Genomic DNA, 26079 nt, shown 5'->3' on the forward strand with positions numbered 1-26079 from the left:
CGCGTGTGGGAATGATTTAAAGGGGTAAATCATCATGTAAGCGCTCTTAGAAGGTCTGGAAGGTTTGTGGTGATCTAGATCTTCAGGTAATGTTTGCCAAGGCATGGCTGAAGCTGCTGAGCATTGCTGAGCATGGCTGAGCATGTAAACAAGTGGGCTCAAGCTTGCAAACAGTAAGAAGGAGGCTGGAGAATGTACTGGGTATATGATGGGGACTTTGTACACTCCAGGTGTAATACACAAGTATTATTTACTAAGCTACAGTACCAAGAAAGGCTCTCATGGGCCCAGAGTTACACCATGGGCCACAGGTAATTCTGGGCCTTCAGGTGTAATTTCTACATGGGAAATCAGTGTTCCAAGCATGAAGTTCAACACTTTGGATCAAAGAATATATATGGAAAAGGGTAATACATCATTAGAGAAAAGTCAGAGCAGGTAGATATGCCCAGAACCAATATTGCAACCCAAAGCTAGGTTTATTCACAGAACCTAACTGCTTATATCTCTGCACTAATTGCACAAGTATACAACCCCAAATCCTGCCTGATTTACCCAAATTGATATACCCTGCCCCTTGCCCCATTATACACACTTACTTTAGGATTCTGTGACTTTTCTCTCATGTACCAAACTACTAAAACTCTACTTTAGACCTGCCTTATTCCATTACAAATCAATCTCTAGTGTGTTTTAGTATAGTATATTTTAGATTAGTTTGGTTGGCTAGGATGGTATAGTCAATTGGGTCAGTCAGAAAGACTGAGACAGGGTTTATTTCAGAATACTTGCCAGGAGGATATTATCAGGTCCAGAGTCAGCATCCTGAAACAGTACCCAGACTGGAACCTGAATTAGGTGTTTGGTGGGATCAAGATAAGGCAACTAGATCAGGATAAAATGAAACCCACAGCTTCTAGTTATTACTTAACCAGTCAATTCTATTTCTAAAGACTTGTGGTTTAGATCCAGTTTCTAGTGCAACCTTCTATATTTCCTATATTTAACCACACAGCACTTCTTAATATAAGAATCTAATAATACATGCATTCCTCCCTGTTTCACCTTAACCTCCCACATCACATAACCAGCAAGTTCAGCTGAACCTCTATAGTTTTCTAGGTGTACATGTCACAGTATGGACTACATGCTATCTGCTTGTTCTCAAGCTTTAGCAATTGCATGCTGCACTATAGTGTCTGTAATAATTGCTTCCGGTAGTTTGAATAAGCTCCAACTGCTGTCATGTAGTGTATGGAATGCTGCTCTTGCTCGAGCTACCAATGGGTTGATAGCTGCCGCTGTCGCTGCAAGGGCAGTTTCCTCGCGATAGGCCATCGGGAATGTCCGGCTCTTTGTGAATGCTGGATGTTTATGACTATTGACATCTCTAATGAAAATTTTCAAAATTTGCTGCGGTGCTGCTTCGTACACCCTCGCATATATTTCGATGTCGCTCTCCCCAGAGTCGCCGATGAGGATGAATTGGCGGGAACCAAAGTCCCGTAAAATCCTACTGATGACGTTGTGCTTATAGGTACTACTGCTCATGTTTTCGCGCTCCCAAACATTTCGCAGATTTAACGAGCCAGGTGGGAATCTGCTCGTTTTGAAGAAGGCGCTCAGCATGGGATATAGTTGATATGGGCCAGCGCTGACATAATGCACGGACACTTTCTTCGATCGAAGGTAGTTGTACGCATCTGCCATCCCAGCCACATCTTTGGCCTCCGAGAACAAGGCTTTGTTGATGGCAGCCATACGCCCTTCGTGGACCGATGATTCCTTGATGGTATCGTCTACATCCTAATAATGTCGCCTTATTAAAAGGGTAATCATTTTCCAGGTACAAGCAAACATACCGATATTATTGATATCCCCGTGGGAGAAATCAACTCAACTGATCCCACAGCGTGCAATGCTACGTAAATTACGGGAGTTGCCATCATCTACTAAGAGCTTGAACAAAACAGACTTGCAACACAACTTACAATGACATCCAACTTTAAAGGCCGCGATTCGAATCTGGTCATGGTCCGCCACAGATTCATCCTTTTCTTGTCGCCAGGCGTCAACAATCTTTGAAGGCAACTCAATAGTTCCAGAAAAAAACCCGCTCGTGTCCGTTGTAAGTGTTATTCCTGTCTCAGTCGTTCCCAGGGAAGCACAATCCAGTGCCTTGATCTCGTCCTCCTCTAATGCTTCCTCATGATCGATGACCTCCCCTATGTCAACAGCACGGTCAATCCCATTCCGCTTCAAAACCAATGCTGATGGGGCTAGCCCAATAGCGCAAACTCTGATATCCACGTTCTTCAGCGAATTTGCTAGAAACATGCCTGCTCGTTCATCATGAAGCGAACGAGATGCAGCATCAACTGTCGAGGGGGCTAGAAATCTCCGAGAAAGGCTCAAAATGAGTTTGCGGCGGCGACTCTCCGCACGCGTCGCATACACCCAACCCTTTACATTCACCAGCCAAACGGTTCGGGATGGGTTCCCTGATTCTCCAGATACTTGGGGCACAGGTGTGGCCGGGCATGTAGGCACCGTCGCTGGGTCATGTTCCAGACGGGCATAGGTAGGAAAGAGCAAAATGCGTTCAACGAGGTCGCTTGAATTTTTTGCATTTGGGAGCTCCGTTCCGACGTTTATTCCCACGTCTGGTGCAGGATTTGATTGGATAAACGAGTCGCGCAGAGGGAACGAACCTGGCAATGATGACATCGCATCTCAAACTACTACTTGTGGAGGTGCGCTGGTGACTCTGGTGAGGCGTCGTGATCACGTGTCGCCAAGACAGGTGGTCATTGCCTTCTGAAGGGAAGGAGAAGCGAAATAACGAAATTCAGTCTTCAATTCCAGCCTCAGAAGCTTCACGGTAGACAATGTATCACCATCCTAGCTACAATCAACCTGGCGCCGTTCCTCCACTCCCTCCTCGCAGGGAGTCGGACGGCAGACCACCGTACGTTGCCTTCCCTTCGCCCGGCTCTCAATACGGGCCAGCACACAGCACCACAGCGCCATATCCCACCCCAGCCTATCCGACTTCAACTTCTTCTCCTTATGGTGAGAGAACGAACTCAAAACTTTCCTTGGATTTGATGGTTCTCATTAAGGGTTTGAGAAAGGCTATCCGCACGGCGACTATCGCATCCCTTCCAACAATGTCTCTTATCCGTCGTCAACCCCCACCCATTCTGCTCATGCGTCGTTTGACTCTACAAAGCTAGCTGAAATTGAAAAGCAACTTCAACAGGAACGTGAAGAGCGACGGAAATTGGAAGATCGCGAAGTTGAACGAATCAAGTCGATCTCGCTGCTTGAGAACCAGCTTCGAAGTATGAAGCTTGACATGGACCGTACGGCAGAGCGAGCTGGCATTGTCTCTCAAATTGAATCAAAATTGCAGTTTGAGCAGGATGAAAAGCGGAAGCTTCAAGATCGTTTAGCCACTACGGTGCAACTGGAATCCCGCTTGGACCACGAGCAATCCGAGCGCCGGCGATTGGAGGAACAACTGGCCAGCTATCCTGCTACTATAGCGGAACTGGAGCGCAAGATTACGTTGGAGAAGGCGGATAAAAAGACACTTGAAGAGTGTGTTGCATCCATGGCTGCGCTGGAACCATTGCTGAAGGCTGAACAGGAAGAAAAGCACCGACTTGAAAAGCGCCTCCCCGAAGTGGAGTCGCAATTACGTGCGAGTCAGAAAGCTCTCACGGATTTGGGGATTGCCAAAGCAGATATGGAAAGGAATATTGAGAGCAAGAACCGAGAGATTGCTTCGTTGAAGAAGCAACTTGATCCACATAGTATGGACGAGCAACGGAAGAAGTTGGAAGATGCAAGACTGGAATTGGAACAACTTGTCAAGGCGAAAGATGATGAGATATCGATGTTGATCGACAAGCTGAACCACGAAGCGTACGAGCGAACGGCCGTAACAGACCAACTCCACCTGTTGCAAATGCGTTATGAACCTCACCCGCCACCAGTAGGCGATGATAGCGTTTACACAAGGTGTGTCCGAAGAACTCGTATACAAGAGAACGCTCCTCGCAGCATTAACCCAGTAAACCTTACTTGCTCTCAGACCACCCCCAACCCAACCCTTAGCAGTACCCAAAGGTAGCTGTTACCCTTGCACATCATTCTCAATTATCTCTTTATCTTTTTCTGAGGAAGGAACATAGGCGTGGACCACGAACTATGGCAGTTGTTTGTCATGGTAGATCCTTACCAGTTGAAGGCGATAAATGCTGTGCAACTCCGAGACATCTTAGTTCACGGTATGCCATATACCGGTTGCTACCGCGCGGATTGTTAACCAAGTTGCACATGCAGGGCCTTGGCCAGCACTGGAGTATTCTACAGTTCAGATTTTATATGCAATTTACGACAGATCTGGGACAGGTTTCAAATTTGAACAATTCAATGCTCTGTGGGACCTGATTCATGAGTGGCTCGGAGTCTTCCGAGAATTTGATCACCACCAAGACGAAACAGAATTTGGGCACGTTGACAGGAAGGATCTTCGAAATGTCTTAAAGAAATGCGGAATTGTCACGCCAGAGCGCTCTCTAACGTCACTCTTAACAAAGGGATATCAACAAGGTATCGCGTCATTTCAGATACATGTGCTCTGACGTGCGCTGATGCAGAATGGACCTAATGTAGAACATCCACTTGGATGGGATGATTTCTTACGATGCGCGGCAAGACTCAAGATCATTATGGACATGTTCCAGAAGATTGATATGGATAAGGTACTAGAGCATGCTGTCTTCTCTGAGATGCAGTTTTTGATTATGCACGAAATGCGCAGGACAACTGGATAACAATATCGCGCGACCAATTTATGGAGCTCGTGATAGGTAGCATTTAATTCGTGATCGACTTTGGAGTGTACCAACATGGGGTTACCCTAGCTAGTTATGGACAATGTTCTGTTATATAGTATCGCTGTGAATATGCCTGCACGACCTCATAATTCAGCCCGTACGTAAAAAGCAAAAACGCACTTGGTCCGAGTGATGAAACAGAAAAGAAGATCAAAATCACGAATCGGTGGTAGTTTTGAAATGTTCTTCATCCACAGTGCTGTACAAATGGCCCTCATTGCAAAGCCATAGCATAGCATCCCTGGTATCACGAAGTTCAGTTAGCTGCGCGAACATATTCCTTATGATAATCCAAAATATGCACACCTGATCTCGGACTCACTTCCGGCTCCTCGTAACCTCTGAGCAACTGCATGAATTGGTGCGCCATCTTGGGTGGCCTGATATTGCTTGACAACTCCGATGATACTGTTGTGCAAAGGCGTGTATCCGCTTCCACTCCCAGTGACCGGCATCCCGTTAGCGTAATTAACTTGCTGAGGTGCATATGAGGACTGTGCGTAAGCAGGATTTGGCACACCATTGAGGTGCATATTGCCCATTGAGGAAGAGTCGCTTGTTCTCTACATCGAAATAATGAATATTCTTGACAATTAAGAGTCGTCCCCAGTTCGGTCTCACCAATGGGCCCTTCGTAAGATATAGGTGGACAAATATGGTTTGCAAATTGTGAAAAGCAATCTCGTCGGCAGAATCGACCGCGCGGATGTGAAATGCCGTAATGTTTCTCTTGCTGTTGAAGACGCGAAGGTGGCCGGTTATCCGCACATAGGACCCCTCACTGGAAACCAGCGCAATCGTTAAAGTGGTTCCCGGTCCGTGCATCAAAAATGAAGCTCAATCATTTACTTAAACGAATCTGTGCGTTCCGTTTCGAAGTCGCTATCGTTTTGGTCCAGCCATTTTTTAACCTCCATGGTGCTTGTTCCGTCATCAATCAAATAGTTGGTATGTGTCGACTGCTGATTCATGCTGTTGATACGTCCGATGAATGTAATCTAAAATATCCGGTGGTCGTTCTTGCATGTAGAACGGCAGCAAATTCGAATACTTGGCTTACCTGGGAAACCTCCTCATTATCAAGGGTAAAGGGCCCATCATTGTAAGTTTGTTTAGCATCGAGTAGCTGCTTAAGGGTGACCGGGCGAATAGCCTGAGTTCCTCCTCCGCTTCGCTAAAAACTCGCGCTCAGCCGGCAGTCGTTGAAGGGCATCACGAAGTAACTCGTACCTTGCCGCGACCTCCACTAGGAGAATCCCCCCCTTGAGATCCACCAAAGCCAGGAGATAAAAATCCGCCCCCACCAGCACCGCCAACCTCGTTATTGTTAGCACCTGTGAAGCCAGAGTATCCACTATATCCCCCAGAGCCACCTGTAGGCCCGCCATAACCTCCAAAACCTGCATAGCCACTATAACCTACGGTGGCATTAGTCAAGTCCGACATTACATTATCCAGAGAGTTGCATTTACCTCCTCCAGCCATCATCTTAGTCAGATTACCTTCCGCCGATCAAAGGGTGGACAGACAATGATAGGCAAAGCAACATTGGGCAGTACCTGGTACGGAAGTTCGGACACCCAGTGAGTCATTCCCAATTCTAATGCATTAAGTGAAGAAATGCACTAGTCACGGATGAACAGCCCCCTAGTCAGGTTACGACCGAGCTCGAATAGTAAACGTATTGGGTCTTTCAGCTAGTGCCTCATCAATTAAAGGACCACTTTTAAGCACCCCAAGCCATCATACGTTCTGCCTCCTAGTACTGCAAGTATTGAGGAACACAATCCTCATGCAGTGAATTGTTTTATTTTCCAAATCTCCAAATTTAACATCTCATTATTTCTGTAAAATGTATCATTCGTCACAAAAATGAATACTCTCCCATATTGTTGCACTGTCGTTTGCCTTTTCCTCACACGACACTTTAAGTCATTCTCCTCATCGCTCAGAGAACAAAGAGTTTGGATGCCGTCCAAACCCTCGCACCAAAGTCACAGCTTGGGATCATATTGCAAACTTGCGCAACCTGAGATCTACACAAGGTCTTCGTGTACTTTACGACAGTGTTTGTGCAGAAGTTGAGAAGGCTCAACCCTCAAGAACTAAAATGGTTTTATTCCATTTTCTCTATTTCCAGCCAGCGCATCCCCCGGATTTACAGCCATGTCAAATAGCACTGAAGAGCTCCCGATGACAATAGCTGGATGGAATGTGAATAATAGAACTGATGTCAATCCAGGTAATTAACATCGTGCGATATCCGGCATCAATGGGCCTCCGATATTCCAATGCCTCACCTGGTCACGTGTTGGTCTGATTTCTCCAAAGCTGGTCCACAACCATCTTCCCACGTCTTGGAACATCTTACATTCCTGCCCATCATGCGTCCAACGCGGGCCAAGATAACAGATGCAATTTCTGCGATTGAGCGATGCTTCTTACGCAATCAGGACGGAACAAATAGCGTGAAAGATTCTACCGATAGTCTGTCGATCACCGAGTACGTCAAGGCAACGCGTGCGGTGCAGTTCTTCAGCTCAGCTATTATTGAACCCCTCTTTCTGCAACTGCAATAAATACATAGGATGACAGAGCTACTGGAAAGCTTACGTGGAAGCATACAGAGGGTAATCGGTCCGGTGCTGAACAACTTAACCATAAGCCAACAATGACACGAGTTGTTTTTGGAACTAGGCGGTATCGGTAGAACAGACCAGAAAGCCAGAGTTCGACATTTTTCTTTTAACATTTCAGCGGTGGCTTTTGACGGATATCGCGCGGGATCAAGCTCTACTTTGTGACTTGCTGCTTCCAATCCTGAACGAGGCATTACCTCCTTCAGCATCAATTACCCCCCAGACTGCCCCTTTTGTAGAGAAAACACTCCAATTTGTGAGAGACACAATTTTACGGTGCTCTGTTGCTAAGGATTTGATAGGCAAACATATGATCGGACGACTTGTGGCAACAGCCGTGTGTGTTCATGCATCTACCATGTTGAAGAGACAAGTAGGCAGTAAATGCAGCCCCGACACGTAATCACAGTTTTCCTGATGTCATTCGCCGTTGACTAGGCCTTGGACATCTTAAACTCTCTTCTGGTGAGGTTTTTCCGGTCGGTCGCTTTTACGACATCGTATCGACTATCAATTGTTGGAAATAGGCTAAGAGCAAGGAAAACAAAGCCCTTCTGACCAGTCATACCTGCCTCACCGATCTGTACGTGATAATTGCACTTTTTGTAAGGCTTTTAACCGACAGTTTGCTTTTCCCAGAGACAACCTTGTTCATCTATTGAAGAACGCTGGAGGTTTCTACCATATCACACTTTCCTCGTTTGATTTTTAAAAAGTTAACATATTCATATCATTCAGATGTGGAACTCCAAACTCAGCTGGTCGAATTGCTGTTCAGGTTTGTAGAGCTCTGTGCCGACAAACTCAGGAAGCGCTACAACCATCACCCTTAAAGAATCTGCCCGAAACCGAAACAAGAACGGCTCCAGTTTATAGATACTCTGCATTTGCCAAAGATATTTGCTGATATCCGCGGCGATTATTTTCATCAGGTATCGTAATGAGGGACAACCCTTCGCACATCTCATGGAAACTGATCTCAACTGACATCGATAAACTACTTTACATAATAAGGATTGCCGAGCGTTCCTTAATCAGCTGAATGCTGGAAATGATGGGGTATTGAAGACCCCAAAATCATTCCGCTTGTCTCACGCAGAGTGTGTCCTGGGGGACACAACGTCCTCCCTTACGGTGCGATGTGCCTGGTCGCATAAAGTCGTATTGCCATCAGACCTTAATCTAATAAGTCCATATTAGCTTAATCCTCCTGATGGAGCAGACAGCCTGTGGCTTGATTTCAACACGTCCAGCCTGTCGATCCTCGTGATGATAGCAGGGGTAAGATATATGTTTACGATCTCTAGGAGTGGTGCGGACTGCTAAGTTATTTTTCAAAAGGGGGATATCCTCTCAATCGAATTGGCCTTCTCAAAAGTACAGCGGTGGCAAGTTGAGAGTTCCGCAGGTGCCTTTCTACCCATGACCCCAATCAGAATATGATCATTCTCACTGTATCATTGATGAGTACAGATGCCGTCAGTTTCGTACTGAATCTTTCGGAACCAATTATACTGACAACGTCAGGCTCGCAGAAGGGAAACGAGCCTGTCACTAATAGCTTCAAGTTCTGTGTCCATCCTGAGCCATTAACGCCACCGACAGGTTTGAGCAGAAGTAGTATAGCATTATAGGAGCTCGGCTGAAATGCCTGTTAAGCAGTCGCTGCCATTGAAACAATATTTAAGTCACGGAACTTGGTGAGTACTTTCGCATGTACCAACAGTATCGGCTGCACATGAACCATTCGACATTAGCTGCAGTGTAGGCAGAAAACTTCAGTGCCCGCATCTCGGCCTTTACCGTCTCGATCTGAGGGCTCCATGGACGACTTTGAAATCCTATTCAAGAGAGACCGAGGAGGTAGCCAGTGCATCAACTCCTCTATGTCACGAATCTCCGGCAAAAGAAGGGGTTTTAATGGTGAGAATAGCCCAGAAAGTACTGACGTACACCCGTTCTGCGAGCGACATTCGATTCGGCAAATGACCTCATCTCCGTTAAAAGCGAAGGTCTGTCCAAATACACTGAGACGTCAGGCAGGTACAGCAACCTTTCTGATTACGGTCGCAGAATGATTCTATAGTATCCTCGATATCGGTTGATAAATATACCGCTTACGATGCTGCAGGTAACGACCTGTGTCACATCCTTGGTTTCTGTCGAACGCTCATAATCTAGATGAATGTAGTCAACCCTGGACAGCGCGACAAGGGACTCGACCTATCCATGCACGGTAGTTTCCGATATACTCTGGCTCAGAATGATGCTGGAAGGGTACTGACGATCAGTGTAGTTACCGGTGATGAGGCAGTAGCATCAACCAAACGGCAAAGATGTTATGCAGAACAGCTTCCGAGGGCCGCCTTTCGTGGTAAGGTGGGCAAAGGCACACCAAGAATGACATTACAGAAAGGTATGAAAGGGTTGATATTGCGCTAGAGTTACCGATTGAATGAGTGCTAGAATATACGCCTGGAAGAACCTATCTCCTTCTCTGGCCAGGAGTCTGCGGTGGAGTCGTCCTTAGGGTCTTTGGGCGGGACGAATTCTGATGTCAACGCCCTGTGTCCTCCGCTTGATGAACGGCTACAAGCACAGAAGAAAAACATCACAGTTAATGCTGCAAACCAAGGCTTGTTTTCGCGGTTAAATTCTTCAGCACCAGACGCCATATTTAGTGGCATGGCAGAGGTAATTCACCTACTGACTATTCATGGACCTCCTGTGGGCTACATTACTCTTCCCCTTAATCAGATATACCAACGGAAACTTCGTCACAGAGAGACTGCGATACAGGGCGTAGTTTACAGCTCCATCGACCAGATGGCAAGAGAGGCGTCATCTACGAGAGATAGTGTTTCAGCTAGGTGCTTTCGTGCAACTGTCAGCAAGCAATCCGCAATTGATCCGTCAATGACCCCATGTATTGCCATGTTTACAGGCAAGCAGCTATTAGATCACACTTTGCTCATATATGGAACTATGAAGACGTCATGCGAAAGGATTTAAAGAGGTTGATGGACGAGGCAGGAAATGCAGAGGTGCCGTCTGATGAGCTGAGCGACGAAACCGTCCATGACCTCACACCGTGCCATTTACATGAAGTTGTCTAGCTCATCTCTGATGAACTCCCTTCAACCAGAAGTAATCAATCCCTGAAACTACTATTCGATGAATGATGATAAGATCGTGTGGGAAGTAGCGATCACGTGTTCTTATTTGGGTCGTTTCTGTCGCTTGAAGCAGTAGTCGGACCTGACCCTATTGATTTTATTGTGTCTTGTGTGCGTAGTCTGCGGTATCTAAGCCTATTGTCATCATTATGTAGTATCTACGCGGTATACAACCATATTGACAGTGTATTCCGGATTGCGGCGTTCGTATGGGCAAATCATTCAATAAATCTGATAACAGTGGCCACAGTGTTGCGCTTGGATGGTAATGTGACGGCTTCGCAGCCTTGCAACATGTTAAAATGTTATTACTCGCTGGACGACACACAAGGACGATGCACAAAGTCCAAAAGTTTCTCAACGGTTCTAAGGCACAATACTATATTTGCAGCCAGCGACACAATTCCGTCGCGAGGAGTGTACAATATCGCAACAATGAGAGGCACGGTCACGCGCCTGTATGTCCAATTCGCCTTCCAGCAAACAGAAAATAGGGAGCGCTTCTCCTCGGTCCTGCTCCATCCTTCCAATACATTTAGGTGGAACCGTTTAGCGCATTTGCCAAATTCAGGTTGATGCCGTTAGCTGACGTGTTTGATTGGGCCAGCTGCGCATCTACTTCCATCGCCTATTTCAGCAGAATGTCGGGTTGGATGTTGTGTGTGATGTGTGGTGTGGGGACGGCTGTTCTGATGCGGCGTGAACTTACTTCGTCCTGCATATAAGCTTCCATCTCCGCATCAAGTTCGTCCGCGGTTTTGGGCACTTTCTTATGGACGCCGCTAGCATTGACTCTGCGGCGATTACCTCTGTGGCCACCGCCTACAGACGGTCCTGTGCGTCTATGATTGAATGAGTAACATAAAAGAATGCCTGAAACATGGTGTGAAAGATAAACTTACCCGAGCCGTCCGCCAGTGCTCCGACGCGGAGCCGCTGAGGGTGTCAAAGCTGGCGCGGCATCAGCCCGCACAATTAGTTCAATTTTCATCGGCTTATTATCCAAAGTTCGGTTATGATATTCACGAATGGCCGCCTGTGCGTCTTTTGGTCGACTAAAGATCACGTTTGCAACTCCCTTTGACCTTCCCTGGGCATCATAGTTTAGTTGTGCGGACCGAACGGGGCCTGGAAACCAGAGGTTTACAACGATTCATAACAGTGAAGCAACCAGCGCACAGAATATACCAATCTGACTGAAGAGCTCGTGAACATCATTCTGGGTAACACTCTTGGCCAGGTTTGAAACGACAATCTTGTCAGAGATGTTCGTCGCCGCAGTTGGACGGAGAGAAGAGTTTGCGTATGGGCGAGCCCGGTCATCTCGTCCAGAGCGACGAGATGTTCGCATCGCACCTCCACCTCCTCCACGTTTGCCGCGCTGAGGTTTGTTTTTTACAATCTAAACCGATGCGGAGGAGGCGTTCGCAATCAGCGTTTTGTTTCACATCCCTTTGCAAGTTCTCGAAAGGAGGACGGCGAAGGGTAGGAGGAAGCCACAAGAGTGGACAGACGAGCTAAGACCTACAATGTCGTCCAGCGACATATCCAATAATCCGCTGTTGGTAGCCATAATGTGTTGTCAACGACAGGAGGAGAGATTCTGGAAATTATACGAAGGTCTGTCCGTCAGTTGCTTAGTCAACTCGATACGTCTCCGAATCCGAACTCATCGCATGTCGTCCTAAGGGCAGTACCTTTGAGCACGAACGTCCAGTGTGGGGGATCTCTTCACAGCAACGAGAGTGCAGGACAAACGTTTGTTGCTCGGGACGTGGCACGCGAATTCCTTGCAGACACTAGCGATAAAATCATCCAATCAAGACGAGTTGGATGACGTAACGGGAACGAAACAGACTAAGCAATGCAGATGAACCACCAAAGGCCGTGGGGCAACTCCGCACCATCTTCTGTAAACGTCAGGCTATGTCTACCGCCATCGATCCTTCCCCAGGCTCATCTACTAATATCTCTGATGCCATCCTAAACGACGTATCAGAAGTTCCATGTTCTGGAGACTCGACAGTCGTGAATGTTTCGGCTTTGGAATATACTGGGAAAATGAATGGCTTCTCCTGGAAGACTTTTGCAAAGTTTGTTGGGCCGGGGTACATGGTTGCGGTTGGATATCTGGACCCAGGAAACTGGGCAACTGATCTTGCTGGTGAGGATAGGCTTTTAGTTTTTGTGTCAACGGTAGCATTAGAAGGTCTTGATATCTAACATCGGTCCAGCCGGTTCCCAGTTTGGCTACCGTCTCCTGTTTATCGTTCTTCTATCGAATCTGATGGCTGTACTTCTGCAGTCTCTCTGCATCAAGCTTGGTATTGTCACAGGACGGGATCTCGCGCAAGCCTGTCGAAGATATTTTCCGGCTAAGCTGAACATTCTTCTTTACATCCTGTGCGAACTGGCCATCATCGCGACGGACATTGCCGAAGTTATTGGAACCGCTATTGCCTTGAAATTATTGTTCAACCTGCCACTACCGCTGGGTGTTGTGGTTACCTCATTGGACGTTTTGGTCATTCTGATGGGATGGGACGTCAAGCATATCAGGCTGTTTGAATGGTTCATAATATTTTTGATGGCTACCTGCGGGGTCTGCTTTGCGATGCTAGTAGGGAAGAGCCATCCAAACTGGCGTACGGTTTTCACAGGCTTTTTACCTACACCCGAAATTTACACGGAGAGTGGCCAGCTTTACATTGCCATGGGAATCATCGGAGCCACAGTATGTTGAAAGTCATATCCATTGGAGGAACCTGCTCACTAACAACATATTAGGTGATGCCACACAATCTGTACTTACATTCGAGCATCGTTAAATATCGCGCGCCCGGACGCGCAAGTGTGGTCGGGGCTATTCACGAGATAGAAGCTTGTGAATCGGACAGCGAGGACGAAAGCTATCAGCCGTTGTTGCGCAAATCCAACTTACCTGTTGCGCTACGTATGACCCATTTGGATTCGGTCATTGCCTTAACGTTCGCGCTGTCGATCAATTCGGCCATCTTGATTGTCGCTGCGGCGAACTTCTATGGGTCGGAAGACAAGGATGTGGCTGAACTTGAGGATGCATTCGTGTTGCTCCAAAAATATTTAGGCACATCTGCAGGCATACTGTTTGCTGTCGCGCTGCTATTTTCGGGCCAGAGTTCAACCATCACAGGGACAATGGCGGGTCAGATCATAATGGAAGGGTTTTTGGGAACAAGTTTCCGACTGCGACCATGGATCCGGCGACTTGTTACTCGCGTCGTAGCCATCATCCCTGCCATGATAGTCGCTCTCGTGGAGGGCGACAGGGGGGTAAACGATCTGTTGGTCTTCAGTCAAGTCGTATTAAGGTATTCGTTAGAGCGCAGAACTTGAGAGTGACATCCTAAATGCTTACTTCCATATTATCCATAGTCTACAGTTACCATTTGCAGTTTGGCCACTGGTGTATTTTACGTCCAGCAAGAGAGTCATGACCCTCAAATTCGAGGGAACAGGGCCAGCAGAGTCATCAGAAACGGATTCGTTAGGTATCGTACCTTTGCAGCTGATAATACCTGGTCAGTGTAGCTTACAGCAGACGTTCTCGCAGTTGACACACGGTACGGCCCCAAGACCGTCGAAGAGGACGCTTCTGAAGTGTCATATGCCAATGGGGTTACTACCACTGTTCTGGCTGTGGTAGTTGCGACATTGATAACAATGTTCAATGTTATCCTAATTGTGCAGGTTGCTATGGGAAAATCTTGAAAGCGCCAGCAACAGCAGATGTAAACCTTAGTATTGTACATATGTTAGTCATATAGTTGTGTAGATAGAATAATCAATCGCTGTGCTTCTACGATACTTCAGTATTATTTGGACGATATTTTTAAGGATAGATATATCAACCATGGCGCAATGCCGATATCGTCCATCACGCCTCCCTGGTCCCGCGCTGCCCTTGAACGAGCACTGCAGAGCTGGTGTTTCTGGAAAGTACACCGAATGATCGATTCACATCAGATCCGTTGATTGCATGCGCATCTCGCGACTGCGCGGATGATGCAAACTCTATCTTCAGCTCCTCCATGTTATGATGAAAGAATCCGTCACGGTTGCATCGTTGACATCAAAATAGGCTCAAGCTATACATTAGACTACAGGTGCTTTACCAGGCAAGATACTAGAACTTAGAAATAGGCATAATGTTGTTGATGTCCCGATCTGCGCTGCCCACCGCCGCGGCCCATTCCACCCGGCATTCCGCCCATTCCAAAAGGAGATCCCCCGAACTGAGCGCCACCAAAGGGTGATCCTCCATGAGCAAACCCGTGCGGCATTCCACCCATGCCGCCACCGAACAATTGCGAAAGTATATCCATGTCGGGCGGCCCACCGTGTCCAAAAGGCGAATATCCGTCAGACGCAGAGGCCCCATCTACGTCCATTCCCGAATCAAACATGTGCTTTTTACGTGGATCCGACAGAACTGTGTACGCCTCGCCGATCTCCTTAAACCTGCTCTCAGCGATCGCTTTCTCCTCGTCTGATAGGCCAGCGCTCTTGTCAGGGTGGCACTGGAGAGCCAACTTCCTGTACGCCTTTTTCACCTCTACCTCACTTGCACTCCGGGCCACCCCAAGGATCTTATAGTAATCCTTCCGCTTAGACTGTCGTAGGAGATTTCGAGCGGTGTTCAAAGCCCTCGCTATATCTGACAAGAGAGATAACAAAGAACAAACTAAGCCGCAGTTGCGCCAAGACCAGAGGTCACCATATCCTACCTCCGTCTGTCGGCTTCAGCTGCTCGGCATTGGTGTAATCACGCACCGCATCCTCGTAATTTTCGAGCTTCATATAGCAATCTGCACGGCGAAGGTACAGTTTGCTAAATAATGCTGAATTTGAGGAATTTCGGAGGTCGCCAGGTGAGATTCCTGATGTTTCCGAGCCGGGAAAGGACAGTTTTTCTAACAACTCAATCGCAACCGTGCAGTCACGGGCAGCCAAATCGTACTGGGATAACTAAGCACCAACGAAAATTAGAGTGTATTTCTATCTGCTTCCCTTTGAGGATCACAACTTACCCTGCTCCTAACAATTGCACGATTGCTAAGCACTTTCACCTTCATGACGCCTTGTTCGTCATCCGCCTCCAGGCAGCGTTCATAGGCGTCCAAAGCCTCCTGGTACCGCCCTGCTTTGAAGGCGTCATTACCCTCATTCTTCATGCCGTCCAGTCTTCGGACTTTTTTCAGTAGCTCTTTGGCTCGCTTGTTGTCCGGGTCATACGATAGCGCCTGCATTAACAGCTTTGGGATAGCTTCCGGCTTTGTGTCCTGCAAGTACATCACACGGGCACGAATTGTTATTGCCTCCACGTTGGTGGGGTCCGCGGATAGCACACCACTTCAAGTTTTGGCAATTTTGGACAACAACGATGAGTCAAAACCTGCAAAGCCAAGGGTAGCAAACCACTGTCACACCCAAACCTACGTGGTAACCTTTGCAGCTCCTTCCAAATCTCGACATTCAATCAAACATTCAGCTCGGAGTAGCCGCCACCGCATTGGCATCGTGTCCAAATCTAGCCCACTTAATCGGGTGCAACTTGAAGAAGATGAGGTTCTCAAAGTTGGATCTAAAGTGATCATCGCCATCTCCAGCTGTGTCAACGCCTGCTTGTGTTGTTTGCTGACTATCAGCTTGTGCACCTGTGCCATGAACGATCCTATTTTGGCCACTATAGCCAGCTGGCAAGATATTCATTACTATATGTGCAAAGGCTGAGGCTTCTCACAGCAGTTTTACTCACATCTCGATCTACCGCTCCTGCATTATCCTGCAGATGTGATTTGCCCTTGATGTGGACCTTTACCTGTCGCAACATCCTATCCGCGTCTTCCAATTGACCGAGGTGTAACTGACACTTTGAGGCCCTCAAATAGGCCTTTACATTATCAATATCCAACTCGATTGCCCTTTTGCAATCCTTTAATGCATCACTGTATCGGCGGAGCATCATCAGCGCCGCAGCTCGGTTTGCGTAGTACATGCCAGTTGTTGGTCGAATATCTTTGCTCAAAGGTCAACACGCGCCAGCAAATGTGTATCAGGTAAACTACACACCAATGGCTTCTGTATACAGGTCCGCTGCTTCCCGATATTCCGCCTTTTTATAGAAGTCATTGGCTCGTGCTTTGACCGCCTCCGCACGAACCTCTCTTTCACTATCCTCGCTGATCGTCACCATAAATGAGAGTAGTGGAGGAAGGTCAGAGAACGCCAAAGATAAAGATTTCGTTGCTAGCTTATCGGGGCATTCTCAGTCTGCCATATATCACTCCCCAGCGCTCAAAGTGACATCTCCCAATACCCCAGTGGATCTGCATATACCCACCTAGTAAGGTCCACCACATCCTCCATAACGTCGGCAGTCATGCTTATAGAATGTGGGATCTTTTGATGAATTGCGAAATAAGCTTGGCCGATCGCGGGCTTATTCGGAGTTTCGCTTGAAGGGCAAACAGGCTAGTTGCAGGCAGGAAACCGTTTCAATTCGCCATGAAACAGCACGTGACTTGATGGCCAGCTGGTGAGGACCACATTGAAGTCACTAGTGTGCAAGCTCGTGCGTGCAACGCACTTGATAGACGACCCAAGAAATAATGAAACGAAGGCTAATGGAGTTATGGAAGCACTTTTATAAATGCATATATCTTTGGACATCTTGAGATACAGCATGGGGAGAAAGGCTGGGAATGCTTTTGATAGGTAGCCAGGATTGGGGGTACAAATACCACTACCCTTGGTAATAAGGGGACAGCAACAGAAAATGCGCCAGTGATTTACAATGCATGGTTATGGTCGTGTGGATGGTCATGTAACAGCTATTTAGTGCGGAGCCGGTGGGTATTGGCACTAGCACCCGCACCAGGGATTGAACCGGCGACAACCGGCTCGGAAAACCTAATCTAACTAGTCTACGCTACGCTACCACTGGAACACCCCTCCTGAACACCTCTGGTCTACCGTGTCCATCTAACATTGATTGCACGATCATCAGCATGTTGCAGGTGCTCAGCGTGTCCCTGTTCCAGTAGCGCATCGTCCAGGCTTGCTGACAGTTAGGGTTGGTACAACCCAGCAATCCATGGACTTTTTCAATCTTGCCTTCGCGATGGTGCCAAGGTCTTGCATGAGGTCATTCTTTGAATTTTTTCTCCACAAACTCAGATGAGGAACAGCAAGGGCAGACAGATGAGGTCTTGTACTCGTCAAGAAGGAAGCAGTTGATCCTGTTGCACTTAAAGAGGGTGTGCCAACCTTTCATCTTTGATGAGGTCTGAAATCTTGCAGTTCGACCGGCATTGCTCCAATCTCCCATCACAATGGTAAAGTTTTCACTGTACTTGTTGCATAAGTTGGATATGAGGTTCGATTCACTCTTCTGATGGTTTATAAATGCATGCCACTTCCACCGCGTGTGGGCAGGATGCGAATAGAAGTCCTTTCAATGATCCCAATCAGTGCACTGAACAAGGAGATAGCACATGAAGTCCATGAGGTTCATTGTCTTGTGACTAGGGATATGTGATTCTATGAGGTCCATTCCCACTTCCTTCTTCATCTGCTGCCATTCTTTTGCAAATTGACGGCTTCCAGTCTCCACGGCTTGCTGGTTGGTGGTGTAGCGAAATGTCATACCACTGTTGTCTTGGCAGTAGAGAATATTGCACTTGTTTGGGTCGATAATGATGACATTCTCTGCTGCTCAACAAGCAGGTAAGTTTTTCTCCATGTATTGCACTTTAACTTCATCCTCTAAACTCTTTGCTGACTTTCTCACTCTGCACTTTCCATACTTGTCTGCTCCTGGGTGCTTTAGGTATACAGACACTGAGGTCCCATCTGTCATGATCGAGCCTTCAAACTGCATACTGCAGCAAGACCGAAAAGCTTTGGTACATAGATTACAGACACACAACCATAAATCGACCTTTTTGACAGTTTCTGCTTCTCTTCACGCGATGCAAAGGATATGCTGGTAGAGAATGATGGTGTCGATCCGCACATGGCTTTGGATGAGAGACCAACGAAGAGGGATTGCACTGAACTGTTGAAATCCATGTTGTTCATACAGCCCAGAGAGTTTGCAGTATGCAGGAAAGAATGCGAGAGGGTCTACAGCAATGGAATATGTGAGTGGCTGGTTGTCAGAAAGGGGAATGTTAAGTGTAATGGATTTTTTGTTGGTTAACTACAGTAAAGACAACTTGGGTCTCCTAGCAGGTTAGGTGGGTGTCCATACTAGGAATCGTAGTCTCCGAATCCTTTCTTTGGGCGTCAGTAGCGAATTGGGGGCAAGAGGCAAGGAGAATCGGTTAGTTGTGAACTGAGCAGGATTTAGAGGCTTCAGTGTGGGTGATCAGGCCGTTGAAGCGCTCTGTTGGGTTCCTGTTAACCTAAGATTGGAGTTGAGAAGCTAGTTGTGGGGATTTTAGTGTTGCTACGGCTTCTGCCCCCCTGCCTTTTTTTCTATTGAATACATCCTTTTTATACAAGATTCTAGGATAAACTGTTAAACTAAACTAAACTAATGGGTGCCGCTGCACCACAACTGATTTATTGGTGGCGGTACCAATTTCTTCCTTTTTCGCACTGGCTCGGGCCTCCACAGGTTGTATGAGGCATGCTGAAATCTAATGCACCGATTGCCATTCTCCGAACTGGTTTTTTTGGTTGCGGTAACCTAATCGGTGGAGTTGGTCACGTGATTTGTGCTTCCCGCATCCGATTTGGGCTTACTCGCGATCTCTCGAAGACATCCTCGTCATTACATCCCCCCTTTGAAGAGCCAATGCACCAGCACTTCGAGCGGGGGTGTTGGGACATCAATTACCAGGTCAGTACCAGATCTGTGGGGTCCGCTTCATCTGCATTTTGGTTCATGACCCAGATGATACTGGCACGGCCACTGACGTTGCAACAAAACCAGATTTGATCTGTTGCAGTACAAATGATGGTACCCGGGGTCACGTCGGGGCCAGTTCTGGTTACGTAGAGGGCCATAAAGGTATCCGTGGCCCTTTTCAGGTTTGTCACATGGAAATGGTACTCCACATGCTTGTGATGTCGGGGTCTGGTGAGCCTTGCAGAGGCTTCTGCTGTGTTTGCCATCCTTAGGAGCACCATCCTAGCTGCTTCAATGACGGCGGACACAAACTCGTGGGCATCATCGTTCAGCCAATCAGTGAACGGAGCTGTTTTTTGGCTTCCCGCCTCGTGTTCGGGAACCCCGCGGTCGAGCCAAGTGGCGCACGGAGCTGGGCGCCCTCTTTTTCTGGGTTTTTTCACATCAGCAACTATTCTGACCGCTGCTTCACCACTGTCGGTGGCCTTGCTGTAGGGGTCCACGATGTGGTTTGTGAGGGGCTGGCCCACTGTGTAAGGTTTCGGAGCGTTGACTCCCAGCCAAAACTCATGCCCTGGAGTCTGCAGCGGCACGTTGGGGTTGGTCCGAAGCTGATGAACTGTAACAGGCTAGCAGGGACAAGAAGACAATAGAAAACTAGGGAAGACTTAGTTAGTTACTACTTGTTATTTTCCTTTTGAGGGGCCTCAGAGAGGTCCTCTTTTTATAGACAAAGGGGCTGACAAATGCTATATCCTAACTACCCAATCAGATCTCGCCCACATCATCCTAAACTATTTGTCAGCCTATTGCACCATTTATAGCCAATCACAAGTGAGACAAGTCATCCTAAATACACTGTGCCACTTGATTGAAAGGGGCAGATGCCAGTGTGTCAGAATACTCATCTAATTTGGCCAGAAATGGCTAAATCTGCTTATTTATCTAATTCTGGTCAAATGAATGCTGACACCATCAGCAAAGTCATGTGACCACTAGTTTGGAACCACATCTAAGCAGTATAACCATAGCACTGACAGAAGAATTCTGTCACACTCCCCCACTTTAAGATTAAGCTCCCTTCTGGGCTAGGAACTCCTTCAAGATTTCTCTGCCATGGGGTAGGAGGTTTTCTTCTGGTTCCCAGGTGTTCTGAGAGGAGGGATAGCCTTTCCACTTGATGAGGTAGAGATTCTTCTTCCTTCTGGTCTTGTGGTCAAGAATCTTCTCAACTTCCCAAAACTCTTCTCCTTGCTGGATAATTGGCTCAGGCTCAGGGGGTACTGGTCTGGTAGGGAAGTCCTCTGTGGGGTCCAAGTAAGTCTTGAGGAGTCTGACATGGAACACTGGATGAATCTTCATGGTGCTGGGGAGCTCCAGGGTGTAATTCTGAAATTCATCCTTGGCCTTGATTCTGTAAGGTCCAAGCCAGGGGTGAAGAAGTTTCTGGGCTGGCCTCTGGGCTTCTTCTTCTGGGGTGATACCTTCTCTAGATAGCCAAACTTTGGAGCCTAGGGGGTAGCTTGGGGCCTTGTTGAGAGACTTGTTGGCTTGCTGAACTTGTCTTTCTTGGGCCAGTATCATGTTATCCTTGGCTACTTGAAGCAGTTGCTGAATATACTGGTGGAAGTCTGTTGCTTCAAGATCATTGCTTTCTCCTGGTGGTGTTGCTGGGGTCCTGGGATGCTGGCCATTCTCCAAGTAGAATGGGGTAAAGCCTGTGGTTTCTGAGATACTGTTGTTGTAGGCAAACTCAGCAAAAGGGGAGAAGATCTTCCCAATTCTTCATGTTGTACTCCAGGAAAGCTCTGAGGTAGATCTTCAAAGTCTTGATGGTTCTCTCTGCCTGTCCATTGGTCTGCTGGTGCCTTGCAGTGGCTAGGAGGGTGTTGCAGCCTAAGAGTTGCATCAAGTTGGACCAGAACGAACTGGTGAACTTGGTGTCTCTGTCTGATACAATCACTTCTGGGAGGCCATGGTGCTTGAAGATATGCTTCAGGAAGAGCAGGGCCAGGTCCTTGGCTGAGGCTCTGGTGGTACTGGGGATGAAGTGGCCTCTCTTTGACAATCTGTCAACAATGACAAAGATGGCATTGTGATCAGAGGAAGTCATAGGTAGGTCAGGGATCAGGTCAATGGAGATCTGGCTCCATCTGGTCTTAGGTACTGGGAGGGGCTGCAGCAAGCCTGCTGGTGGTTGCTGACTAGGTTTGCTTCTCTGGCAGGAATCACAAGACTTGACATACTTCTTAATGTCCTTATACATCCTTGGCCAGTAGTAATGCCTTGCTAGGGCATCATGGGTCTTGGTGATGCCAAAGTGTCCAGCATATTGAGTGTCATGGGTTTCTTGGAGTAGGCTCAACCTTAGGTCTGGGTCACCAGGAACAAAGATCCTGTCCTGGAAATAGAGTAACCCATCTTGATGGCTGAGGTATTTGAGCCTTTGTTGCTGGTCTTCTGGTCTCCTGGGGTCATCCAAAGCTTGGATGAGCTCTTGAAGTTCTGGGTCTTCTGTGGTACTGGTCTTCAATCTCTCTTGAAGGGTGCTGGTGGTGTGGGTCACAGCATTCAACTCTGCTGTCACCAAGGCCTTGCACTTGATGCATCTTGGGGCCAGGTCTGGTCTTCTAGACAGGATGTCTGCCACTGTGTGGAGTCTTCCTGGGCCATAGCCAATCTCAAAGTCAAAAGATTGGAAATTCATGACCCATCTGGCTTGTCTTCTGGTCAAGAAGGGCTGGTTCTGTAGCCACTTGAGGGACTGGTGGTCTGAGATAACTTTGAAGGGGGGTTCCTTCCAGGTAGGGCCTCCAAACTCTGAGGGCATCATGGTATTGAAACTTAGCGCTTGGAATACTGATTTCCCGTGTTGAAATCACTTCTGGAAGGCCTAGTAATGCCTGTGGCCGCTAGTAAGACTTCTGGGTGCAGTAACTTGTGGGATAACACGCTTGTATTAATCCAGAGACATGCAAAAGTCCCCTTTATATAACCCAGTACATTCTCCAGCCTCCCTCCGCCTTTGTTTACTGTTTACATGCTTCAGCCCACTTGTTTACATGCTCAGCCGTGCTCAGCAATGCTCAGCAGCTTCAGCCATGCCTTGGCAAACATTACCTGAAGATCTAGATCACCACAAACCTTCCAGACCTTCTAAGAGCGCTTACATGATGATTTACCCCTTTAAATCATTCCCACACGCGTCTGTGATCATTCTGATTACTCTATGTCCAATTCCCCACGTTGTAACTTAGCCAAATCAGATGTGAACTGTCTAATGACATCCCAGCATGATCTCACATGATTTATAGATCATACAGCGTGGTTTAAGCCTGAATCTCAACACTCCCACTCAGTGAATCATCTGATTTCCGACAGAGACCCATTTTGCCACAAAGTTTAAGGTGCTTTGTCTTGGGTAAAGCCTTGGTGAGAATGTCAGCTGTCATTTCTTCTGTCTGACAGTACTTGAGGCTGATGTTCTTGTCTTCTACTGCTTGTCTGATGAAGTGGTGCCGCACATCAATGTGTTTGGTCCTTGCATGATGTGTTGGGTTGTTGGCAAGTGCTATGGCGCCCTGATTGTCACCATACAATGTTGTAGGACCACTTTGCTGATGTCCTAGTTCGCCTAGAAGTGTTCTGAACCAGATAACTTCCTTGGTAGCTTGACAAAGAGCCATGTACTCTGACTCTGTTGATGATAGAGCGACTGTAGGTTGCCTCTTGCTTTGCCAGCTGACTGTGCTGCTGCCAATCTTGACTAAGAAGCCAGTGGTAGACTTCCTGAAGTCCAAATCACCGCCCCAATCTGCATCAGAGTATGCAGATAGCTCCCACTTGCTCTGAATGCCGCCCAGTTGAAGTCCTAGGTCTGTGGTGCCATTCAGGTACCGCATGATCCGTTTGACTGCATCCAGTGCTGATGTCCGGGGTTGGAAAGATACTGGCTAACTGATCCAACTGCTGCTGCTATGTCTGGTCTGGTGCCCAGCATTGCATAAATGAGACTTCCAACAGCACTTCTGAAAGGAACCCCATTCATTTCTTGCTGTTCTGCCTCAGTTTGTGGTGACATGGCCTTGGTGAGCTTCTGGCCATTCTCTAGTGGTGTGGCAACTGGTTTGCTGTTACTCATATTGAATTTCTTCAATGTTTGACCGAGGTACCGCTGTTGGGAGAGCCAGATTGACCTGTTGGCTCTGTCCCTGACCACTTGAATGCCGAGAAAATGCTCTAACTGGCCCATATCAGCCATCTTGAACCGCTTCTTGAGTTCTTCTTTGAGTTTTAACAACTCCTGGTTGTCCTTTGCTGCCAGAATAAGGTCATCCACATACAGGATAAGGTGGATGCCCATCTTCTTGTTGATGTACAGCCCGTGGTCTGATTCACACCTTTCAAAGCCAAGTTCTTTGAGTTGCCCATCAATGACTTTGTTCCAGGCTCTTGGAGCTTGCTTTAACCCATACAAACTCTTCTTTAGCTTGCAGACAAGTCCATTTGCCATGGTGAAGCCTTCTGGTTGGTCCATGTAGATGTCCTCCTCAATGGTCCCATTCAAGAATGCTGTCTTGACATCCATTTGGTGAATCTCCATGTCCTTCATGGCTGCTAGTGTCAGGACCGTCCTGATGGTTGCAAACTTGACTACTGGGGCAAATGTCTCCTTGTACTCCAGTCCTTCAACTTGGGAGTATCCTTTGGCTACCAGTCTGGCCTTGTAGCGCTCTACAGAGCCATCTGACTTGAGTTTCAGCTTGAAAACCCACTTGCAGCCAACTGTGGATCTTCCTGGTGGTAGTTTGACTAAGTCCCATGTCTGATTCTCCATCAGAGAGTCATATTTTGCTTTGACAGCCACCTCCCACTGTTTGGCATCATATCTGGTCCTAGCTTCAGTCAGAGTGCTGGGTTCTTCCTGTGGAACTTCCCCAATGGTGAAGGCAAACGCCAGATTTGACTGAGTTGGCTTTGCAATCCACCACTCTCCCAGTGGTTTGTGAAATCTGGCACTCTTCCTGCTGAGTTCTGGCACTTCCTCAGCATCCTGGAAGTCGTCCCGATCATCTTCTGATGCTGAAGAGTTGTCTGGAGTGATGCTAGATGGTCTCTGAGTCTCTTGAACCGTCCCTAGCCCTTCTTGGTCATCCAAGAACGAAGGCTCCCCTCCTAGAGGCATCTGTAGCTCTTGGTCTTGCTGTGGTACACTCTGCAGTCACTGCTGAGTGCTCCACATCAAGTTTTCATCAAAGATGACGTCTGATACAGTGCAGATAAGCCGTACGGCTTATCTGCACTGTATCAGCCGGCTTATTTATGATTATAAGCTGGCTTATTATTCTATATACCCGGCTTATTATATATTACATCAGCCCGGCTTATTATATTTAAACGCCCACTCCATATTTAAACGCCGTGTCAATTTAACTCAAACGTGGTTCTAACCACTCGGACCCCATCTCGAACACACCAATTTCGAATAGTTTTTTCCCTTCATACTTTGCCAGCATTTTTTCCATGATTGCCCCATCATGTGCTTTCGAATCCTCCTTCAGTTACTGATACACACGACACCTTCAGTCTCAATACATTCCGTTGCATGCGATAGATGGCGGAAATCTGTGTCACCTGGTCTTCCGTGTATCCGGCATTCATTAGCTCCTTCTTGATATCGTTTGTAAGCGCCCCCAACTTCTCCTCTACTAGCGATGCCACATACATATTCGAGCCATCTTCACCAATGATTGACCGGATACCTAAGTCCACCATCTTCCTTTCAATCGCCTCCTTACTCCGTCGATTCCCTGTTACTATCTTTTGGTACTTCTCATTGTCAACCGTTAGTTGGTAGAATCTCTTAATGTCAAACAGCTCCTCTCCACTAGCTCTCCTTATCAATTTCTGAGCCGCAAGGCGACTCAGCGCGCTCGAAGGAGCACTGTCCATGGTTAATCGATGCCGTGTGAATCGCTCATAATCGTAATTGTTTTGGTGGGCAGGGGAGGGACATTGAACCATCGACTTTATGCAAAAACTTGGACTTGCTATTGATAGTTGCTTTTCCCACTTTACATCAGCAGATTACTACACGTACGACTCACGTGATGCACCTTCCTAATATGGTAATCAACTATCGATAGATTCACTTTGCAAAGCAATTCATGTGATTTGCCATGTCCCAGACATGTTAGTCCCCCGATCATGACTCAGCTTCAGTTAGCCAATCTTGATCGTAATTCTTTAAATACAGCTTTGGTTTCCGAGGTCGCCTACGGCGAAAGTAAAGGAACATTCAATGGCCACACTACGCGTCCTCGCTTGAGCCTGCGCTCAGCGCGCTCCGAAGGGAGCGCTGTCCTTCATAAGTGTGGAGTCAGACGGTGTAAATGAAAGTGAATGGTGACTCGATTCCGCATATACTAAAATTAGGGGGGCCTGTTTGGGGGGCCTGTTTT

At 47.4% G+C, this 26079-nt stretch overlaps 10 protein-coding genes across 10 annotated transcripts; 4 read left to right on the plus strand and 6 right to left on the minus strand.

Moving 5' to 3' along the window:
* Window positions 1-926: 926 nt before the first annotated feature.
* Window positions 927-2740, minus strand: SPPG_05077 (uncharacterized protein). The gene is made up of 3 exons (XM_016753310.1): window positions 1992-2740; window positions 1863-1921; window positions 927-1806 (listed from the first exon to the last, which is right to left on the minus strand). The coding sequence occupies exons 1-3, from the start codon at window positions 2725-2727 to the stop codon at window positions 1165-1167; spliced, it is 1437 nt and encodes a 478-aa protein (XP_016607736.1). The 5' UTR covers window positions 2728-2740; the 3' UTR covers window positions 927-1164.
* Window positions 2741-2888: 148 nt separating this feature from the next.
* SPPG_05078 (uncharacterized protein) lies at window positions 2889-4853 on the plus strand (the record flags this gene model as incomplete). Its single annotated transcript, XM_016753311.1, has 6 exons — window positions 2889-3072; window positions 3123-4026; window positions 4100-4134; window positions 4200-4295; window positions 4351-4620; window positions 4684-4853. The coding sequence occupies 6 exons, from the start codon at window positions 2889-2891 to the stop codon at window positions 4842-4844; spliced, it is 1650 nt and encodes a 549-aa protein (XP_016607737.1). The 3' UTR covers window positions 4845-4853.
* On the minus strand, window positions 4529-6392 carry SPPG_05079 (uncharacterized protein; the record flags this gene model as incomplete). The annotated part of the gene is made up of 8 exons (XM_016753312.1): window positions 4529-4952; window positions 5028-5148; window positions 5214-5470; window positions 5529-5688; window positions 5757-5905; window positions 5968-6081; window positions 6138-6325; window positions 6380-6392. 7 exons carry the CDS (start codon window positions 6390-6392, stop codon window positions 5064-5066), a joined length of 966 nt encoding a protein of 321 aa, XP_016607738.1. The 3' UTR covers window positions 4529-4952; window positions 5028-5063.
* Window positions 6393-7291: 899 nt separating this feature from the next.
* On the plus strand, window positions 7292-8989 carry SPPG_09250 (uncharacterized protein; the record flags this gene model as incomplete). The annotated part of the gene is made up of 11 exons (XM_016757407.1): window positions 7292-7410; window positions 7495-7537; window positions 7605-7919; window positions 7985-8011; window positions 8074-8129; window positions 8186-8220; window positions 8285-8324; window positions 8382-8478; window positions 8561-8680; window positions 8747-8827; window positions 8888-8989. 11 exons carry the CDS (start codon window positions 7292-7294, stop codon window positions 8987-8989), a joined length of 1035 nt encoding a protein of 344 aa, XP_016607739.1.
* A 204-nt stretch (window positions 8990-9193) lies between these two features.
* On the plus strand, window positions 9194-10662 carry SPPG_09251 (uncharacterized protein; the record flags this gene model as incomplete). The annotated part of the gene is made up of 7 exons (XM_016757408.1): window positions 9194-9246; window positions 9315-9558; window positions 9620-9677; window positions 9738-9925; window positions 10013-10240; window positions 10304-10416; window positions 10491-10662. The coding sequence occupies 7 exons, from the start codon at window positions 9194-9196 to the stop codon at window positions 10660-10662; spliced, it is 1056 nt and encodes a 351-aa protein (XP_016607740.1).
* A 375-nt stretch (window positions 10663-11037) lies between these two features.
* SPPG_05081 (uncharacterized protein) lies at window positions 11038-12494 on the minus strand. The gene is made up of 6 exons (XM_016753313.1): window positions 12420-12494; window positions 12251-12325; window positions 11911-12124; window positions 11625-11850; window positions 11432-11564; window positions 11038-11350 (listed from the first exon to the last, which is right to left on the minus strand). Exons 2-6 carry the CDS (start codon window positions 12293-12295, stop codon window positions 11258-11260), a joined length of 711 nt encoding a protein of 236 aa, XP_016607741.1. The 5' UTR covers window positions 12296-12325; window positions 12420-12494; the 3' UTR covers window positions 11038-11257.
* Window positions 12495-12615: 121 nt separating this feature from the next.
* Window positions 12616-14644, plus strand: SPPG_05082 (metal ion (Mn2+/Fe2+) transporter (Nramp) family metal ion transporter). The gene is made up of 5 exons (XM_016753314.1): window positions 12616-12886; window positions 12957-13456; window positions 13510-14072; window positions 14137-14252; window positions 14315-14644. Exons 1-5 carry the CDS (start codon window positions 12649-12651, stop codon window positions 14470-14472), a joined length of 1575 nt encoding a protein of 524 aa, XP_016607742.1. The 5' UTR covers window positions 12616-12648; the 3' UTR covers window positions 14473-14644.
* SPPG_05083 (uncharacterized protein) lies at window positions 14531-17220 on the minus strand. The gene is made up of 7 exons (XM_016753315.1): window positions 17105-17220; window positions 16834-16943; window positions 16520-16779; window positions 16201-16457; window positions 15792-16113; window positions 15489-15729; window positions 14531-15418 (listed from the first exon to the last, which is right to left on the minus strand). Exons 1-7 carry the CDS (start codon window positions 17143-17145, stop codon window positions 14895-14897), a joined length of 1755 nt encoding a protein of 584 aa, XP_016607743.1. The 5' UTR covers window positions 17146-17220; the 3' UTR covers window positions 14531-14894.
* A 2382-nt stretch (window positions 17221-19602) lies between these two features.
* SPPG_05084 (uncharacterized protein) lies at window positions 19603-20189 on the minus strand (the record flags this gene model as incomplete). The annotated part of the gene is made up of 2 exons (XM_016753316.1): window positions 19603-20047; window positions 20080-20189. The coding sequence occupies 2 exons, from the start codon at window positions 20187-20189 to the stop codon at window positions 19603-19605; spliced, it is 555 nt and encodes a 184-aa protein (XP_016607744.1).
* A 4964-nt stretch (window positions 20190-25153) lies between these two features.
* SPPG_05086 (uncharacterized protein) lies at window positions 25154-25570 on the minus strand (the record flags this gene model as incomplete). Its single annotated transcript, XM_016753317.1, has 1 exon — window positions 25154-25570. The coding sequence occupies one exon, from the start codon at window positions 25568-25570 to the stop codon at window positions 25154-25156; it is 417 nt and encodes a 138-aa protein (XP_016607745.1).
* Between the last annotated feature and the right edge of the window lie 509 nt (window positions 25571-26079).

Source organism: Spizellomyces punctatus, assembly GCF_000182565.1.
Source record: "Spizellomyces punctatus DAOM BR117 chromosome Unknown supercont1.8, whole genome shotgun sequence".
Taxonomy (NCBI): Eukaryota; Fungi; Chytridiomycota; class Chytridiomycetes; order Spizellomycetales; family Spizellomycetaceae; genus Spizellomyces; species Spizellomyces punctatus.

Coding starts and splice junctions, on each gene's coding strand:
- SPPG_05083 (XM_016753315.1), bottom strand. CDS start 17,145: ATGACTGCCGACGTTATGGAGGATGTGGTGGACCTTACTAG. Junction 16,780..16,833: donor CCTGTATACAGAAGCCATTG/GTGTGTAGTTTA, acceptor CTTTGAGCAAAG/ATATTCGACCAACAACTGGC. Junction 16,114..16,200: donor GGAGCTGCAAAGGTTACCAC/GTAGGTTTGGGT, acceptor CAAAACTTGAAG/TGGTGTGCTATCCGCGGACC.
- SPPG_05082 (XM_016753314.1), top strand. CDS start 12,649: ATGTCTACCGCCATCGATCCTTCCCCAGGCTCATCTACTAATATCTCT. Junction 13,457..13,509: donor TGGGAATCATCGGAGCCACA/GTATGTTGAAAG, acceptor ACAACATATTAG/GTGATGCCACACAATCTGTA. Junction 14,073..14,136: donor TTCAGTCAAGTCGTATTAAG/GTATTCGTTAGA, acceptor TATTATCCATAG/TCTACAGTTACCATTTGCAG.
- SPPG_05081 (XM_016753313.1), bottom strand. CDS start 12,295: ATGGCTACCAACAGCGGATTATTGGATATGTCGCTGGACGACATT. Junction 12,125..12,250: donor ATATGTCGCTGGACGACATT/GTAGGTCTTAGC, acceptor GCATCGGTTTAG/ATTGTAAAAAACAAACCTCA. Junction 11,351..11,431: donor AAGCTTATATGCAGGACGAA/GTAAGTTCACGC, acceptor CTGCTGAAATAG/GCGATGGAAGTAGATGCGCA.
- SPPG_05077 (XM_016753310.1), bottom strand. CDS start 2,727: ATGTCATCATTGCCAGGTTCGTTCCCTCTGCGCGACTCGTTTATCCAA. Junction 1,922..1,991: donor CTTTAAAGTTGGATGTCATT/GTAAGTTGTGTT, acceptor TAATTTACGTAG/CATTGCACGCTGTGGGATCA. Junction 1,807..1,862: donor CGGGGATATCAATAATATCG/GTATGTTTGCTT, acceptor CGACATTATTAG/GATGTAGACGATACCATCAA.